This window comes from Pseudorca crassidens, chromosome 1 (genome assembly GCF_039906515.1).
Source record: "Pseudorca crassidens isolate mPseCra1 chromosome 1, mPseCra1.hap1, whole genome shotgun sequence".
Classification (NCBI taxonomy): Eukaryota; Metazoa; Chordata; class Mammalia; order Artiodactyla; family Delphinidae; genus Pseudorca; species Pseudorca crassidens.
The window spans coordinates 13198577-13214956 of NC_090296.1; the positions used below are offsets into that span (position 1 = coordinate 13198577).

The 16380-nt window shown below is 38.5% G+C and overlaps 1 protein-coding gene and 1 pseudogene across 1 annotated transcript in view; one reads left to right on the forward strand and one right to left on the reverse strand.

Annotated features, from left to right (window-relative positions):
- Positions 1 to 16380, forward strand: part of CATSPERB (cation channel sperm associated auxiliary subunit beta) — a 127726-nt gene that overhangs the window by 19990 nt on the left and 91356 nt on the right. Inside the window, exon 5 of the mRNA XM_067736863.1 lies at positions 7609 to 7704. Within this exon, the coding sequence (XP_067592964.1) occupies positions 7609 to 7704 (96 nt within the window). The remainder of the gene's footprint in view (positions 1 to 7608; positions 7705 to 16380) is intronic.
- Positions 5652 to 6805, reverse strand: LOC137206791 (pyruvate dehydrogenase (acetyl-transferring) kinase isozyme 3, mitochondrial pseudogene; annotated as a pseudogene).

Here is a 16380-nt window from a genome sequence, read left to right on the forward strand (position 1 = left end):
GATGAACACAAATTTTTGTTGCATTTGGCTAATACCAGATAGTAGGATTACTGTGTCATATGGTAAGTGTAAGTTTAACTGTATAAGAAATTATCAAACTATTTTCCAAAGTAGCAGTATCATTTTGCTTTCTCACCACCAGGTTATCTGGATCCATGCCAGCACTTAGTATATATAAGTGTGTGTGTATGTTTGTATACATGTATACATATACATTTATACATATATGTATATTTATACAATATGTATATATGTATACTTATATATAAATATATTTTAATATGTATAAATATGTAAGTTTTAATTTAGCCATTCTAATAGGTGTAGAGTGATATTTAATTATGGTTTTAATTTGCATTTCTCTGATAACTAATGACAACGAACAACCTTTTTTGTGCTTATTTGCCATTTGGTGAATTATCTATTCAAATCTTTTGCAAGTTCGTTGTATGTTCTGGATACAACTCCTTTATCAGATATATGATTTATAAATATTTTCTCCTAGTCTATGGCTTGTATTTTTAATCTCTTAAGAATGTCCTTTGTAGATTAGAGTTTTTAATTTTGATGAAGTCTAATTTATCAGTTTTTTATTTTATGGATTGTACTTTTGGCATCATACCTAAGAAATCTTTGCCTAAACAACAAAAAAGTTCTCCTATATTTACTTCTAGAAGTTTATGGTTCTAGGTTTTGTATTTAGGCCTATGACGGAATTTAAGTTAGTTTTTGTACATTATATGGACTGAGGGTAATTTGGGGGAAATATGGATGTCCAATTATTCCACCATCTTTGTTGTAAAAGCTATTTTGTGTCCACTGAGTTGCTATTTCTGGGCTCTCTATCCTTTACCAATGCCACACTTGATTACTTTAGCTTTATAAATAATAAGCTTATAATGAGTAATACTAACCCTTCAACTTTGATCTTTTTCTTTTGTTCTTTTAGTTCTTTTGTCTCTCCATGTAAATTTTACAATCAATTTGCTTAGTTCTACAAAAAATTCTGCTGTGATTTTTTTAATCTCAATCAGAATTGCATTGAATCTATAGATTAGTTTAGGGGGAACTGACGTCTTAACAATATTGAGTCTTCCAATCCATGGACACAGTATATCTCTCCATTTATTTACATCTCCTCTGATTTGTTTCATCAGGGTTTTGTCGTTTTCAGCATAGAGATCTTGCATATACTTTAAGAAATTTATATCTAAGTATTTCATGGGTTTGATGTTACTTTAAATGGTTTTTTTTTTTTTTTTTCGGTACGTGGGCCTCTCATTGTTGTGGCCTCTCCCGTTGCGGAGCACAGGCTCCGGATGCACAGGCTCAGCGGCCATGGCTCACAGGCCTAGCCGCTCCGCGGCATGTGGGATCTTCCCAGACCAGGGCACGAACCCGTGTCCCCTGCGTCGGCAGGTGGACTCTCAACCACTGTGCCACCAGGGAAGCCCTAAATGGTTATTTTTAATATTTTAATTTCCAATTGTTCATTAATAATATGTAAATATGTAATTGATTTTTGTAGATTGACCTTATATCTTGCAACTTTGTTAAATTCACTTATTAGTTCTAGTAGTCTTTTGTATATTCTTTGGGATTTTCTACATGGATAAACATCCACCTAGAAATAGAGATAATTTTATATATTTCTTCCATTCTAATATGATTCATTTTATTTATTTATATATGTATTTACTTACGTACTTACTTGTTTATCTTTGCCTTATTGTGCTGGTGGGATCTCCAGTACAATGTTGAATAGGAATGGTGAGAGAGGACATCTCTGCCTTGTTTCCAACTTTAGGGAGAGAATATTCAGGCTTTCCTCATTAAGTATGATGTTATCTGTAAGTATTTTGCAGATGCCTCTTATCAGGTTAAGGAAGTTCCCTTCCATTCCTAGTTTGCTGAGTTCAAGAATTGGTGTTGAATTCTGTTAAATGCTCTTTCTGCATCTATTGAGATGATTATGAGGATTTTCTTCTTTCATCCCATGATATGAAGAATTCCATCGATTCGTTTTTGAATTCTCAACCAGCCTTGCAATCCTAGGATAAACAACTCTTAGTTACGATGCATTATCCTTTTTGTGTATTGCTGGACTCATTTGGCTAGTGGGTTCTTGGGGTTATCAGTCTGGAGTTTTATTTTCTTGTAATACCTTTATCTCGTTTCGGTATCAGGTAATGCTGTCTTTATCAAATGAGTTGCTTAGCTGCTGCTGCTGATGAACGCTGGGGGCGGTGCTCAGCTTTAAGCTGAAAACCAAGGGCACACAGGGCTTTGGGCAGGAGTTGAGGGAGCCCAGCACAGGTGATACCAGACTTGAGTTCATACTGAGCTTAAGAAACTTTAGAATCTTCATTGCCCTGGGGAACCTTCCATGAGTCCCACAGGATCCTGCTGTTGGCTCTTGAGCCCCAGATATGGAACCCAGAAGACACGCGCTTCAGACACCAAGTCTCCATTCCTCTGTTCCCTACGAGTTCAAGAATGTTTTTGACGGGAAAGCCAAGCCAGTGACCTTTTCAGAAAACCCAGGCTCGTGGTGGGTGGGAAAACGTTGATGCACATGGTTTTCCAGCCACATCACTGTTTTCATTTCAAAGGTATTTCCACTTTGATTTCTAAACTGAAATGCTGTCTATAAGGAGTATCAGGAGGGCTCGTGTAAGGGGCTGATAACACTGCATTCTCCATAGACAAAAGGACTTATCTAGATCGTTTTAATCGTATTGGAATCCGTCTTCCAACAAGCTTTTACTAGAAAGTTGTTTCTATTTCTTGATTTTCTTTTGAATAATCATCTTTTGGTCTGAATTACACAGATTTTTAAAAATCGTTTTTATCCAGGAATCTGAGCAGAAAATTTAGTTTCTGAGTTTCATGGTAGCCTCTTTATTGGACAGTGTTTATGAGTAAGGAACAAGTTCATTGTTTCTGGGTCTGACAGCAGTGCTGGGACCAGCAAGGATCCCTTTGTCTACATTCCTTCCTGGTGGGATCTGGCTCTGCTTGCCAGGTGGGGTCGTCTCCAGGACTTTAAGAGTGAAGTATTGCTGATTCCCACGGAAAACAGTTGGCAGATGCAGACAGGGGTGTTTTGAGAAATTTTGCCTTGCCTTGAAGCCCTCTGTTAAATAAAGGAAATTTGGGGGCTATTAGCTATACAATTGCTAGAATGAAAGTGACTTATGTGGTGATATTGGGACTGAGTTCTAAAAGCTTGGGTTTCTGGATCTGCTTTTTAAGTGGGTGAATTCAAGGTGGGAAAACAATGAGCTTCATTCTAGGAAATACGGCGTTTTGCACAGAAGCTTCTTTCAAAGGGAGTCCTGGTTTAATTGCCAAAATGAAACGAAGGTGGGCGCTGTCCATAATCTCAAAGGTGTTTGATTTGCTTGTGGTTTTTGAAATCCTGACTGGTAGGTAAACCTGGTCAGAGGACAAAGTAAGTATGTAGGCTTTTAGATCTAAACTGCATTGAAATAAAGCTCATTTCTAAAAAGGGAAATACATAAATAAATATGAGTTGAGAAGAGTTCCCTCCTATATTATGGAAGAATTTTTGCAGAATTGGTATTTTTTTCACTAAATGTTTGGTGGAATTCACCAGTGGAGTTTTCTGGGCATGGAGTTTTCTCTGTGGGAAGGATTTTAACTACAAATTCAATTTCCTTAATAGATATGGGAATATTCAAGTTTTCTGTTTTTTCTGAAGTGATTTTCGGCCGTTTGTATCTTTCAAGGAACTTGTCCATTTCATCTAAATTGTTGAATTTGTAACTTAGGTGTTTTTGTGATACTCTTTTATTAACCTTAAAGGGTCTATAGTGATGTGCCCTATTTCATCTTATTGATGTTTGCATCTTTATTTCCTTCTTGATTCATCTGGTGGAAGCTCATCAACATTATTGATCCTTTCAAAGAAGCATCTTTAGATTTCATTGATTGTGATTATTGTTTTTCTGGTCTTCATTTCGTTGATTTCACTGTTTCATCCTTCTACTTCCTTTGGGATTCATTTGCTCCTTTTTTTCTAGTTTCTTAAGTTGGGGACCTTTAGATCAGCGGGTGGCAAACTACAGTTTGCAGACCAAATTTGGTCTGCTGCCTGTTTTTGTAAATAAGTTTTATTGGAGCACAGCTGTGCTCATTTATTTATGTTTTCTATAGCTGCTTCTTGGCTACCATGGCAGAGTTGAAGTGTTGAGACAGAGACCACATGGCCCACAAAACCCCAAATATTTACTATTTGACACTTTATAAAGCCAGTACTATCTTTTAATCCCTGCTTCAGATAATTGATTTGAGATCTTTCTTTTTTAATATATTTTACTACTATATATTTCTCTTCAGCACTGCTTTATCTGCATCTCATAAATTTTATGTGTTTTCATTTTCTTTCAAAGTATTTTCTAATTCCCCATGCCACTTTCTCTTTGACCTGTGGTTATTTAGAAATGTGTTGTAAAATGTCCATATATCTGGGGATTTTCCAGATATCTTTCTGTTACTGATTTTTCTAGATTAATTCTATTATGTTCTGAGAACATATTTTGTATAATCATTTGTTAAGATGGTTTTTATGGCCTATTTGGTGAATCTTCCCTGTGCACTTGAAAAAAATACTTACTTTGCTGTTTGTCACTGGAGTGCTCTATAAGTGTGGATTGGGTCAGTTGGTTGATAGTGTTATTCAGCTTTTCTATATCCTCACTCATTACTCAGTTATTTAGAGAGGAGTGTTGAAATATCCAACTATAATTGTTGATTTGTTTATTTCTCCTTTTAGTTTTATTAGGTTTTTGTTTGTTTGTCTGTTTGTTTTGGCCATGCTGCACGGCTTGTGGGATCTCATTTCCCCAACCAGGTATCGAACCTGGGCCAATGCAGTGAAAGCCCGGAATCCTAACCACTAGACTGCCAGGGAAATCCCCAGTTTTATCAGCTTTTGATTCATGTATTTGGAAGCTCTGTTAGGCATGTGCACATTTAGGGCTGTCATACCTTTTCAGTGAATTGATCCCTTTATCATATGTATTTTTCCTCTTTATTCTTGATATTACCTTGATCTGAAGTCTCCTTTGTCAGATACTGATATAGCCATTACACCTTTCTTTTGAGTAGTATTTGCATAAGATATATTTTTCATTCTTTTACCTTTTTTCCCCAAGACAACTTTTAGAACGCATTAAGCAACAGAATAGAAGTACACAAGTGAATTTTAAAGTAAAATCAGTGCATCAATGAGTGCGATCTAACACAAAAGTACAGATGCCTCACAATGGTGGAGGAAGGCATAAATCTAAACCAGAGATTGGAGGAGAGATGCATATAAGGGAGGAAGGACCTTGGCATACTGATTTATCAAGGTAGATTCAACTGATGTCTTTAACTTCCAAATACCTTGGTCCCTAATTGGTAGTCTGAGATAAGCATGATACTTGGTCACAAAGAGCAACAGTAGGTATCTGCTGTGTCTGGAAAGGGGAAGAAGTTCAGAATCCTGAAGAGACTGTGGACACTCAACTCTATAATAATGAGGTGGAGGGTATGAGGCTACAAGAACCATAGGGAGACTGCGCTCTTCTATGTCAGGCACTAACCACACTGCAGCAAGGTACAATGAAAAGTTACTCAAGTTACTAGTTTAATGGAAGAACAGGAGTAGCTGTAGGAAGGACTCCATGGAAAACATCCAGCTGATATAGAGAAAATAAACATTCGGTCAGTGGAATAACTATGGTGCTATTTTTCAGAATAGGTACCATCACCTTAGTCACTGATCTAATGGATGTGTCTTCTTAACCCAAAGTAACAAAGGTTTTAACAGCCAGATAGCCCTCTTTTCTGTAACTCTTGGTGCAGTTCTATTGTTGTTCTCACTGAGTTGTTAAATAGCATATGAAACAGATACGAGGTCACATAAACTACCTGAATAGGTTTGCCTGGAGCTTTGGCATTGACCTCTTCAACTTCCAGCTCTGGGTCTACCAGTTGACACTGTTCACACAGTCTCTTGGCTGCTTCATATACATCTTTCACTGTATGAGCCACATTACAGGTGGGATTAATATTTCCTGTGTGTTTAGGATGAGCAGGGTTAGTATCACCACCAAACAGAAGTGTGTGCCAGTTAATATGCATGTGGAAAGAGATACAGTTGGTATAAAACCAATCCAGAAAATATTGGCTCTTACTTGCTGTTGAAACCCATACTTTCCCTTACATTCGATCACTCCATGTACCATTATAGGAACCACATTGTTGTTTCTATTTGTGATTTTTATCAAGACTTGTATAAAGTTATGCAAGACCTGTGGATTCTCAGTGCTCTTATTTTCATATTTCAGAAGTTCAAGAAAGCTATGCCTATACCAACTTTGAACCAGGCACACTGAAGGCCAGTTGTTACCCATCAGAAGATTGACTTCTCTCATTGTGTTGGCCAGTTGTGCAGGAAGCTCTTTTTGTAGAAACATATAGGATATTTTCTCATACCATTATCTTTCCCCCAATCCAGGTATTGCTTGATAAAGAACAGTGACAGCAAGAAGCATAAATAGCACTTGATCTACTTATTTAGCTGTTTAAGCAGCCACTAGAAGAGCCATATCCTCGCCAGGGTGGTGCACAGATCCACCTAGAGGCCTGGATGGACATGAGGGCTTGTGTAGCTGAGTGTTCGGGTCAGGCATGTTCTTCGTGAGCACGCCCTGGTTTCAGCCTCGACTTATGGGTACAACTGCTGCAGCACACAGGCTGAGTTCATCACCTTGGCTTCCCCAGGCCCACCCATTCTTTAACTTTTAACTCAGTTATGCTTTTGTATTTAAAGTGGGTTTCTTAGAGTTAGCATATCTTTCAGTCTTGATTTTCACATCTAATCTGGAAATCTGTCTTTTAATTAGTATTTTTAGGCCATTTACATTTAATGCAATTTTTAGTATGGTTGTACTGACATCTACCATTAGGGTTTTTTCTATTCTATCTCTTCTGTTTTACTTTTCTTTTTCTTTCTTCATCCATATTAATTATTTTTTATGATTCTGTTTTGTCTCAACTATTGGTTTATTATTCTTTAAAGAAATTTTTTGGTGTTTGCCCTAGGGTTTATACTATTTATTTTATTTTATTTATTTATTTTTGGCCATGCCATGCAGTTTGTGGGATCTTAGTTCCCTGACCAGGGATTGAACCTGTGCCCTGGGCAGTGAAAGCGCAGAGTCCTAACCACTGGACCACCAGGGAATTTCTGATATACTAAATATTTTAATTAATCATGGTCTACTTTCAAAAAATATTATACCACTTCACCTGAGTGTCACAATTTGCTTCTTACCAAGCTACAAGAGCTCTCAGAGAAAAATTATAATCTAAAATATTATTGTCTGGGTTCATTGCTGTGTTAGTAAGATCACTTCATAATTCTTTTTTCCTTATTTTATCATCAAAATGTTTGCTGGGAAAACATATATAAATGCAATCAAAATGATTGGGAAGTAAAAGGTAATTGTGGTTGGTAATGTTCATATAGTCTTAAATTTCACCAACGTGACATACAAAAAAATAGCTGATTGTTTGCCTTTTGTTTTCAAACAGATATTGCAGCTGTAGAAGAATGGTTAGTAAGGATCACTTTGCAACATGGATTAAATATTTATACTACTGAAGGAACACTATTGGATAGAGTTCGAGGTAAATGCCAGTAGATAAAAGTGAAGTGAAAATTTGTAATATTCTTTCAACAAACCTTGTAAGCTATGACATGCCAGACTCTGTGCTAAGTGCTGGAGATAGATAAATAAGAGATGATCATGACTCTTGAAGGGCTTACAATCTGATGAGGCAAAGAATTAAATACACATGGGTAATTGTTAATAGAGCTCAGTAAAGAGTGCTATAGAGGGCTTCCCTGGTGGCGCAGTGGTTGAGAGTCTGCCTGCCAATGCAGGGGACGCGGGTTCATGCCTTGGTCCGGGAGGATCCCACATGCCGCGGAGCGGCTAGGCCCATGAGCCATGGCCGCTGAGCCTGCGCGTCCAGAGCCTGTGCTCCGCAATGGGAGAGGCCACAACAGTGAGAGGCCTGCATACCGCAAAAAAAAAAAAAAAAGAGTGTCATAGAAATATGGAAATATATGTTTTCTATAGCCATATTGGGGAGTCATCATAAACAATGGCTTTATAGAGTTAGTTTTTGCATCTTCTATAAAGATGTTATAGAAGATATTGTTTATTGCATCACAGTCTACTTTATGAGGACCATCAAGCAAAAAGTTTTGCTCAGTCTTAGTAAGAACATTTGTATTTCTTCATAAAAATATTGGTTGTTTTAAGGTTATGAGCACTGAGGCATATAACTGACTAGGCTTTTCTTTTACAATTGTCTGATCTATAGCCCAATTTTTGGGTCAGCCATAGTATATAGAAAAAAACCTCCATCATGGAGTTTGTATTTATTCTCATTTTCCTCACCTTCCCTTTTTACTTTTATTCTTTTGCACCCACTTTGATATGGTGCTATGTAGAAGCCAGAGTAAAAATAAATATTTCATCTTATGGAAAGAAACACCTGGGTAGCTTTAAGAAAATAATGATGATTCAGGGCCAAAATGGTGAAGTAGGAAGACCCTGAACTCACCTCCTTCCATAGGCACACCAGAATTACAACTATTTACAGAGCAACTATCTATGAGAATGACCAGAAGACTAGCAAAAAAGATTTCCTGCAGCTAAGCAAATAAAGCAGGAACCAAAATATAATGAGTGGGAGGGGTAGAGACACTGTATAGTCAAGACCAACATCCCCAGGTAGGCAACCCACAAATGAGAGGATAATCACACGTTCAGAGGTCCTCCCTAAGGAGCAAGGGGTCCAAACCTCACATTAGGCTCCCTAGACCAGGGGTCCTGCACTGGGAAGACAAGCCCCCGGAACATCTGGCTTTGATAGCTAGTGGGGCTTGTGTGTGGGAGAGCCAGAGAGCTGTGAGAAACAGAGACTCTGCTCTGAAAGGGCACACACGAAATCTAACATGCTCTGAGTCTCAGTGCAGAGGCAGTAATTTGAAAAGAGTCTGGGTCAGACTCACTTAAGAGATCATCAACTTAAAATAATCATGTATATTATCATGTAAATAATAATGTACGTAGGTTGTTATATATGAACCTCATGGTACCCACAAACCAAAAACCTATGATGGATAAACAAAAAAGAGAAATGAATCCAAACATAATACTAAAAATAGTCATCAGGCACAAGGGAAGAGAGCAAAAGAAGAAGAGAGGAACAGAAAAAAGAGAAAAACCCACAAAACCAGAAAACAATGAACAAAATGGTAATAAGTATATACGTTTCAATAATTTTGTTTTAAATGCAAATGGACTAAATGCTCCAATAAAAACACAGTGGCTCAATGGATTAAAAAACAAAAGCACGAGAATTCACATTGTTAAAATGACCATACTGCCCAAAGCAATCTACAGATTCAATGCAATCACTGTCAGAATACTAATGGTGTGGGGGAACTTCAAGACAGAGGAGGAGTAAGATATGGAGATCACCTTCCTCCCCACAAATACATCAAAAATACATCTACATGTGGAACAACTCCTACAGAACACCTACTGAACACTGGCAGAAGACCTCAGACTTCCCAAAAGGCAATAAACTCCCCACGTACCTGAGTAGGGCAGAAGAAAAAAGGAAAAACAGAGACAAAAGAGTAAGAATGAGACTTGCACCTCTGGGAGGGAGCTGTGAAGGAGGAAAAGTTTCCACACACTAGGAAGCCCCTTCACTGGTGGGGATGGGCGGTGGGGAAGCTTCGGAGCCACGGAGGAGAGCATAGCAACAGGGGTGCAGAGGGCAAAGCAGAGAGATTCCCACACAGAGGATTGGTACCGACCAGCACTCACCAGCCCGAGAGGCTTGTCTGCTCACCCTCTCGGGCAGGTGGGGGCTGAGAGCTGAGGCTCGGGCTTTGGAGGTCAGATCCCAGGGATAGGACTGGGGTTGGCTGAGTGAACACAGCCTGAAGGGGGCTAGTGTGACACAGCTAGCCAGGAGGGAGTCTGGGAAAAACTCTGGACCTGCCCAAGAGGCGAGAGACCATTGTTGCAGGGAGCATGAGGAGAGGGGATTCAGAGCACCACCTAATGGAGCTCCAGAGACGGCACGAGCTGTGGCTATCAGTGCAGGCACCAGAGATGGGCATGAGACGCTAAGGCTGCTGCTGCAGCCAAAAAGAAGCCTGTGTACAAGCACAGGTCACTCTCCACACCTGCCCTCCCGGGAGCCTGTGCAGCCCGCCACTGCCAGGGTCCCGTGATCCAGGGACAGCTTCCCTGGGAGAACGCACGGCACACCTCAGGTTGTTACAATGTCATGCCAGCCTCTCCCGCCACAGGCTTGCCCCACATTCCATACCTCTCCCTCCCCCAAGCCTGAGTGAGCCGAGCCCCCTAATCAGCTGCTATTTTAACCCTGTCCTGTCTGGGTGGGGAACAGATGCCCTCAGACGACCTACACGCAGAGGCGGGGCCAAATCCAAAGCTGAACCCTGGGAGCTGTGCGAACAAAGAAGACAAAGGGAAATTACTCCCAGCAGCCACAGGAGCAGCAGATTAAATCTCCACAACTTCATATACCCTGCATCTGTGGAATACCTGAATAGACAACGAATCATCCCAAAATTGAGGCAGTAGACTTTGGCAGAAACTGTAGACTTGGGGTTTGCTTTCCTCATCTAATTTGTTTCTGGCTTTATGTTTATCTTAGTTTAGTATTTAGAGCTTATTATCATTGGTAGATTTGTGCATTTATTTGGTTGCTCACTTCCTTTTATATATTTTTTTTTCCTTTTTCTCTTTTTCTGAGTGTGTATGTGTATGTTTCTTTGTGTGACTTTTGTCTGTATATCTTTGCTTTTACCATTTGTATGAGGGTTCTCTCTGTTTTTTTTTGTTGTTGTTTGTTTGTTTTTGTATAGTTTTTAGCACTTGTTATCACTGGTGGATTAGTTTTTTGGTTTGGTTGCTCCCTCTTTTTGTTTTATTACTTTTTAATTTTTTTATCTTTAACAATATTTTTTATCTTAATAACTTCATTTTATTTTTCCTTCTTTCTTTCTGTCTCTTTTTTTTTCTCCCTTTTCTTCTGAGCCATGTGTCTGACAGGGCCTTGGTCCTCCGGCTGGGTGTCAGGCCTGAGCCTCTGAGGTAGGAGAGCCAAGTTCAGGACATTGGTCCACCAGAGACCTCACAGCCCCACGTAATATCAAACAGCAAAAGCTCTCCCAGAGATTTCCATCTCAGCACTAAGACCCAGCTCTATTCAATAACCATCCAGCTACAGTGCTGGACACCCTATGCCAAACAACTAGCAACACAGGAACACAACCTCACCCATTAGCATAGGGGCTGCCTAAAATCATAATAAGTTCACAGGCACCCCAAAACACATCACTGGACTTGGTCCTGCCCAACAGAAAGAAAAGATCCAACCTCATCCTTCAGAACACAGTCACCAGTCCCCTCCACAAGAAAACCTACACCACCCACTGAACCAACCTTACCCACTGGGGGCAGACACCAAAAACAACAGGAACTACAAACCTGCAGCCTGCGAAAAGGAGACCCCAAACACAGTAAGTTAAGCAAAATGAGAAGACAGAGAAAGACACAGCAGATGAAGGAGCAAGGTAAAAAGCCCACCAGACCAAACAAATGAAGAGGAGATAGGCAGTCTACCTGAAAAAGAATTCAGAGTAATGATAGTAAAGATGATCCAAAATGCTAGAAATAGAATGGAGAAAATACAGGAAATGTTTAACAAGGACCTAGAAGAACTAAAGAGCAAACAAACAATGATGAACAACAGAATAAATGAAATTAAAAATTCTCTAGAAGTAATCAATAGCAGAATAACTGAGAAAGAAGAGTGGATAAGTGACCTGGAAGATAAAATAGTGGAAATAACTACCACAGAGCAGTATAAAGAAAAAAGAATGAAACGAATTGAGGACAGTCTCAGAGACCTCTGGGACAACAATAAACGCACCAACATTTGAATTATAGGGGTCCCAGAAGAAGAGGAAAAAAAGGGACTGAGAAAATATTTGAAGAGATTATAGTTGAAAACTTCCCTAATATGGGAAAGGAAATACTGAATCAAGTCCAGGAAGCACAGAGAGTTCCATACAGGATAAATCCAAGGAGAAACACTCCAAGACACATATTAATCAAACTATCAAAAATTAAATACAAAGAAAAAATATTAAAAGCAACAAGGGAAAAACAACAAATAATATACAAGGGAATCCCCATAACGTTAACAGCTGATCTTTCAGCAGAAATGCTGCAAGCCAAAAGGGAGTGGCAGGGCATATTTAAAGTGATGAAAGGGAAAAACCTACAACCAAGATTACCCAGCAAGGTACTCATTCAGATTAGACTGAGAAATTAAAACCTTTACAGACAAGCAAAAGCTAAGAATTCAGCACCACCAAACCAGCTTTACAACACATGCTAAAGGAACTTCTCTAGGCAGGAAACACAACAGAAGGAAAAGACCTACAATAACAAACCCAAAACGATTAAGAAAATGGTAATAAGAACATACATATTGATAACTACCTTAAATGTAAATGGATTAAATGCTCCAACCAAAAGATATAGACTGGCTGAATGCATACAAAAACAAGACCCATATATATGCTGTCTACAAGAGACCCACTTCAGACCTAGGGACACATACAGACTGAAAGTGAGGGGATGGAAAAAGATATTCCACGCAAATGGAAATCAAAAGAAAACTGGAGTAGCAATTCTCATATCAGACAAAATAGACTTTAAAATAAAGACTATTACAAGAGACAAAGAAGGACAGTACATAATGATCAAGAGATCAATCCAAGAAGAAGATATAACAATTGTAAATATTTATGCACCTGACATAGGAGCACCTCAATAAATAAGGCAAATGCTAACAGCCGTAAAAGGGAAAATTGACAGGAACACAATCATAGTAGAGGACTTTTAACATCCCACTTTCACCAATGGACAGATCATCCAAAATGAAAATAAATAAGGAAACACAAGCTTTAAATGATACATTAAACAAGGTGGACTTAATTGATATTTGTAGGACATTCTATCCAAAAACAATAGAATTCACTTTCTTCTCAAGTACTCATGGAACATTCTCCAGGATAGATCATATCTTGGGTCAAAAATCAAGCCTTGGTAAATTTAAGAAAATTGAAATCATATCAAGTATCTTTTCTGACCACAACACTATGAGAATAGATATCAATTACAGGAAAAAATCTGTAAAAAATACAAACACGTGTAGGCTAAACAGTACACTACTAAATAACCATGAGATCACTGAAGAAATCAAAGAGGAAATAAAAAAATACCTAGAAACAAATGACAATGAAAACATGCCAACCGAAAACCTATGGGAGGCAGCAAAACCAGTTCTAAGAGGGAAGTTTATAGCAATACAATTCTACCTCAAGAAACAGGGAAAATCTTAAATAAGCAACCTAACCTTACATATAAAGCAATTAGAGAGAGAATAATAAAAAAAAAAGTTAGCACGAGGAAATAAATCATAAAGATCAGATCAGAAATAAATGAAAAAGAAATGAAGGAAATGATAGCAAAGATCAATAAAACTGAAATCAGGTTCTTTGAGAAGTTAAACAAAATTCGTAAACCATTAGCCAGACTCATCAAGAAAAAATGGAAGACTGAAATCAACAGAATTAGAAATGAAAAAGGAAAAGTAACAACTGACACTGCAGAAATACAAAGGATCATGAGAGATTACTACAAGCAACTATTTGCTAATAAAATGGACAACCTGGAAGAAATGGACAAATTCTCAGAAAAGCACAACCTTCCAAGACTGAACCAGGAAGAAATAGAAAATATGAACAGACCAATCACAAGCACTGAAATTGAAACTGTGATTAAAAATCTTCCAACAAACAAAAACCCAGGACCAGATGGATTCACAGGTGAATTCTATCAAACATTTACAGAAGAGTTAACACCTATCCTTCTCAAACTCTTCAAAAATATAGCAGAGGAAGGAACACTCCCAAACTCATTCTACGAGGCCACCATCACCCTGATACCAAAACCAGACAAAGATATCACAAAAAAAGAAAACTACAGGGCTTCCCTGGTGGTGCAGTGGTTGAGAGTCTGCCTGCCAAAGCAGGGGACACGGGTTCGTGACCCGGTCTGGGAAGATCCCACATGCCGCGGAGCAGCTGGGCCCGTGAGCCATGGCCGCTGAGCCTGTGCGTCCACAGCCTGTGCTCTGCAACGGGAGAGGCCACAACAGTGAGAGGCCCGTGTACTGCAAAAAAAAAAAAAAAAAAGCAAGAAAACTACAGGCCAATATCACTGATGAACATAAATGCAAAAATCCTCAACAAAATGCTAGCAAACAGGATCCAACAACACAGTAAAAGGATCATACACCATGATCAAGTGGGGTTTATCCCAGGAATGCAAGGATTCTTCAATATATGGAAATCAATCAATGTGATAAACCATATTAACAAATTGAAGGATAAAAACCATATGACCATCTCAATAGGTGCAGAAAAAGCTTTTGACAAAATTCAACACCGATTTATGGTAAAAGCCCTCCAGAAAGTAAGCATAGAATGAACTTATCTCAACATAATAAAGGCCATATATGACAAACCCACAGCCAACATTGTTCTCAATGGTGAACAACTAAAACCATTTCCACTAAGATCAGGAACAAGACAAGGTTGCCTACTCTCACCACTATTATTCAACATAACTTTGGAAGTTTTAGCCACAGCAGTCAGAGAAGAAAAAGAAAGAAAAGGCATCCAGATCGGAAAAGAAGAAGGAAAACTGTCACTGTTTGCAGATGACATGATACTATACATAGAGAATCCTAAAGATGCTACCAGAAAACTACTAGAGCTAATCAGTGATTTTCATAGAGTTGCAGGATACAAAATTAAGCACAGAAATCTCCTGCATTCCTATACACTAATGATGAAAAATCTGTAAGAGAAATTAAGGAAACACTCGCATTTACCACTGCAACAAAAAGAATAAAATATCTAGGAATAAACCTACATAAGGAGACAAAAGACCTGTATGCAGAAAACTATAAGACACTGACGAAAGAAATTAAAGATGATACAAACAGATGGAGAGATATACCATTTTCTTGGATTGGAAGAATCAACATTGTGACATTGTGAAAATGACTATACCCAAAGTAATCTACAGATTCAATGCAATCCCTATCAAACTACCAATGGCATTTTTCACAGAAATAGAACAAAAAATTGCACAATTTGTATGGAAACACAAAAGACCCCAAATAGCCAAAGCAATCTTGAGAAAGAAAGACGGAGCTGGAGGATTGTGGCTCCCTGACTTCAGACTATACTACAAAGCTACAGTAATCAAGACAGTATGGTACTGGCACGAAACAGAAATATAGATCAATGGAACAGGATAGAAAGCCCAGAGATACACCCATGCACCTAAAGTCACCTTATTTTTGATAAAGGAGGCAAGAATATACAATGGAGAAAAGACAGTCTCTTCAATAAGTGGTGCTGGGAAAATTATACAGCTACATGTAAAAGAATGAAATTAGAACATTCCCTAACACCATGCACAAAAATAAACTCAAAATGGATTAAAGACCTAAAGGTAAGGCCAGAGAGTATAAAACCCTTCAAGGAAAACATAGGCAAAACGCTCTATGACATAAATCACAGCAAGATCCTTTTTGACCCACCTCCTAGAGAAATGGAAATAAAAACAAAAATAAACAAATGGGACCTAATGAAACTTAAAATCTTTTGCACAGCAAGGGAAACCATAAACAAGATGAAAAGACAACCCTCAGAATGGGGGGAAATATTTGCAAACGGAGCAACGACCAAAGGATTAAACTCCAAAATATACAAGCAGCTCATACAGCTCAATATCAAAAAAAAAAAAAAAAAACACAACCCAATCCAAAACTGGGCAGAAGACCTAAATCGACATTTCTCCGACGAAGATATACAGATTGCCAACAAACACATGAAAGGATGCTCAATATCACTAATCATTAGAGAAATGCAAATGAAAACTACAGTAAGGTATCACCTCACACTGGTCAGAATGGTCATCATCAAAAACTCTACAAACAGTAAATGCTGGAGAGGGTGTGGAGAAAAGGGAACCCTTTTGCACTGTTGGTAGGAATGTAAATTGGTACAGCCACTATGGAGAACAGTATGGAGGTTCCTTAAAAAACTAAAAATAGAACTACCATATGACCCAGCAATCCCACTACTGGGTATATACC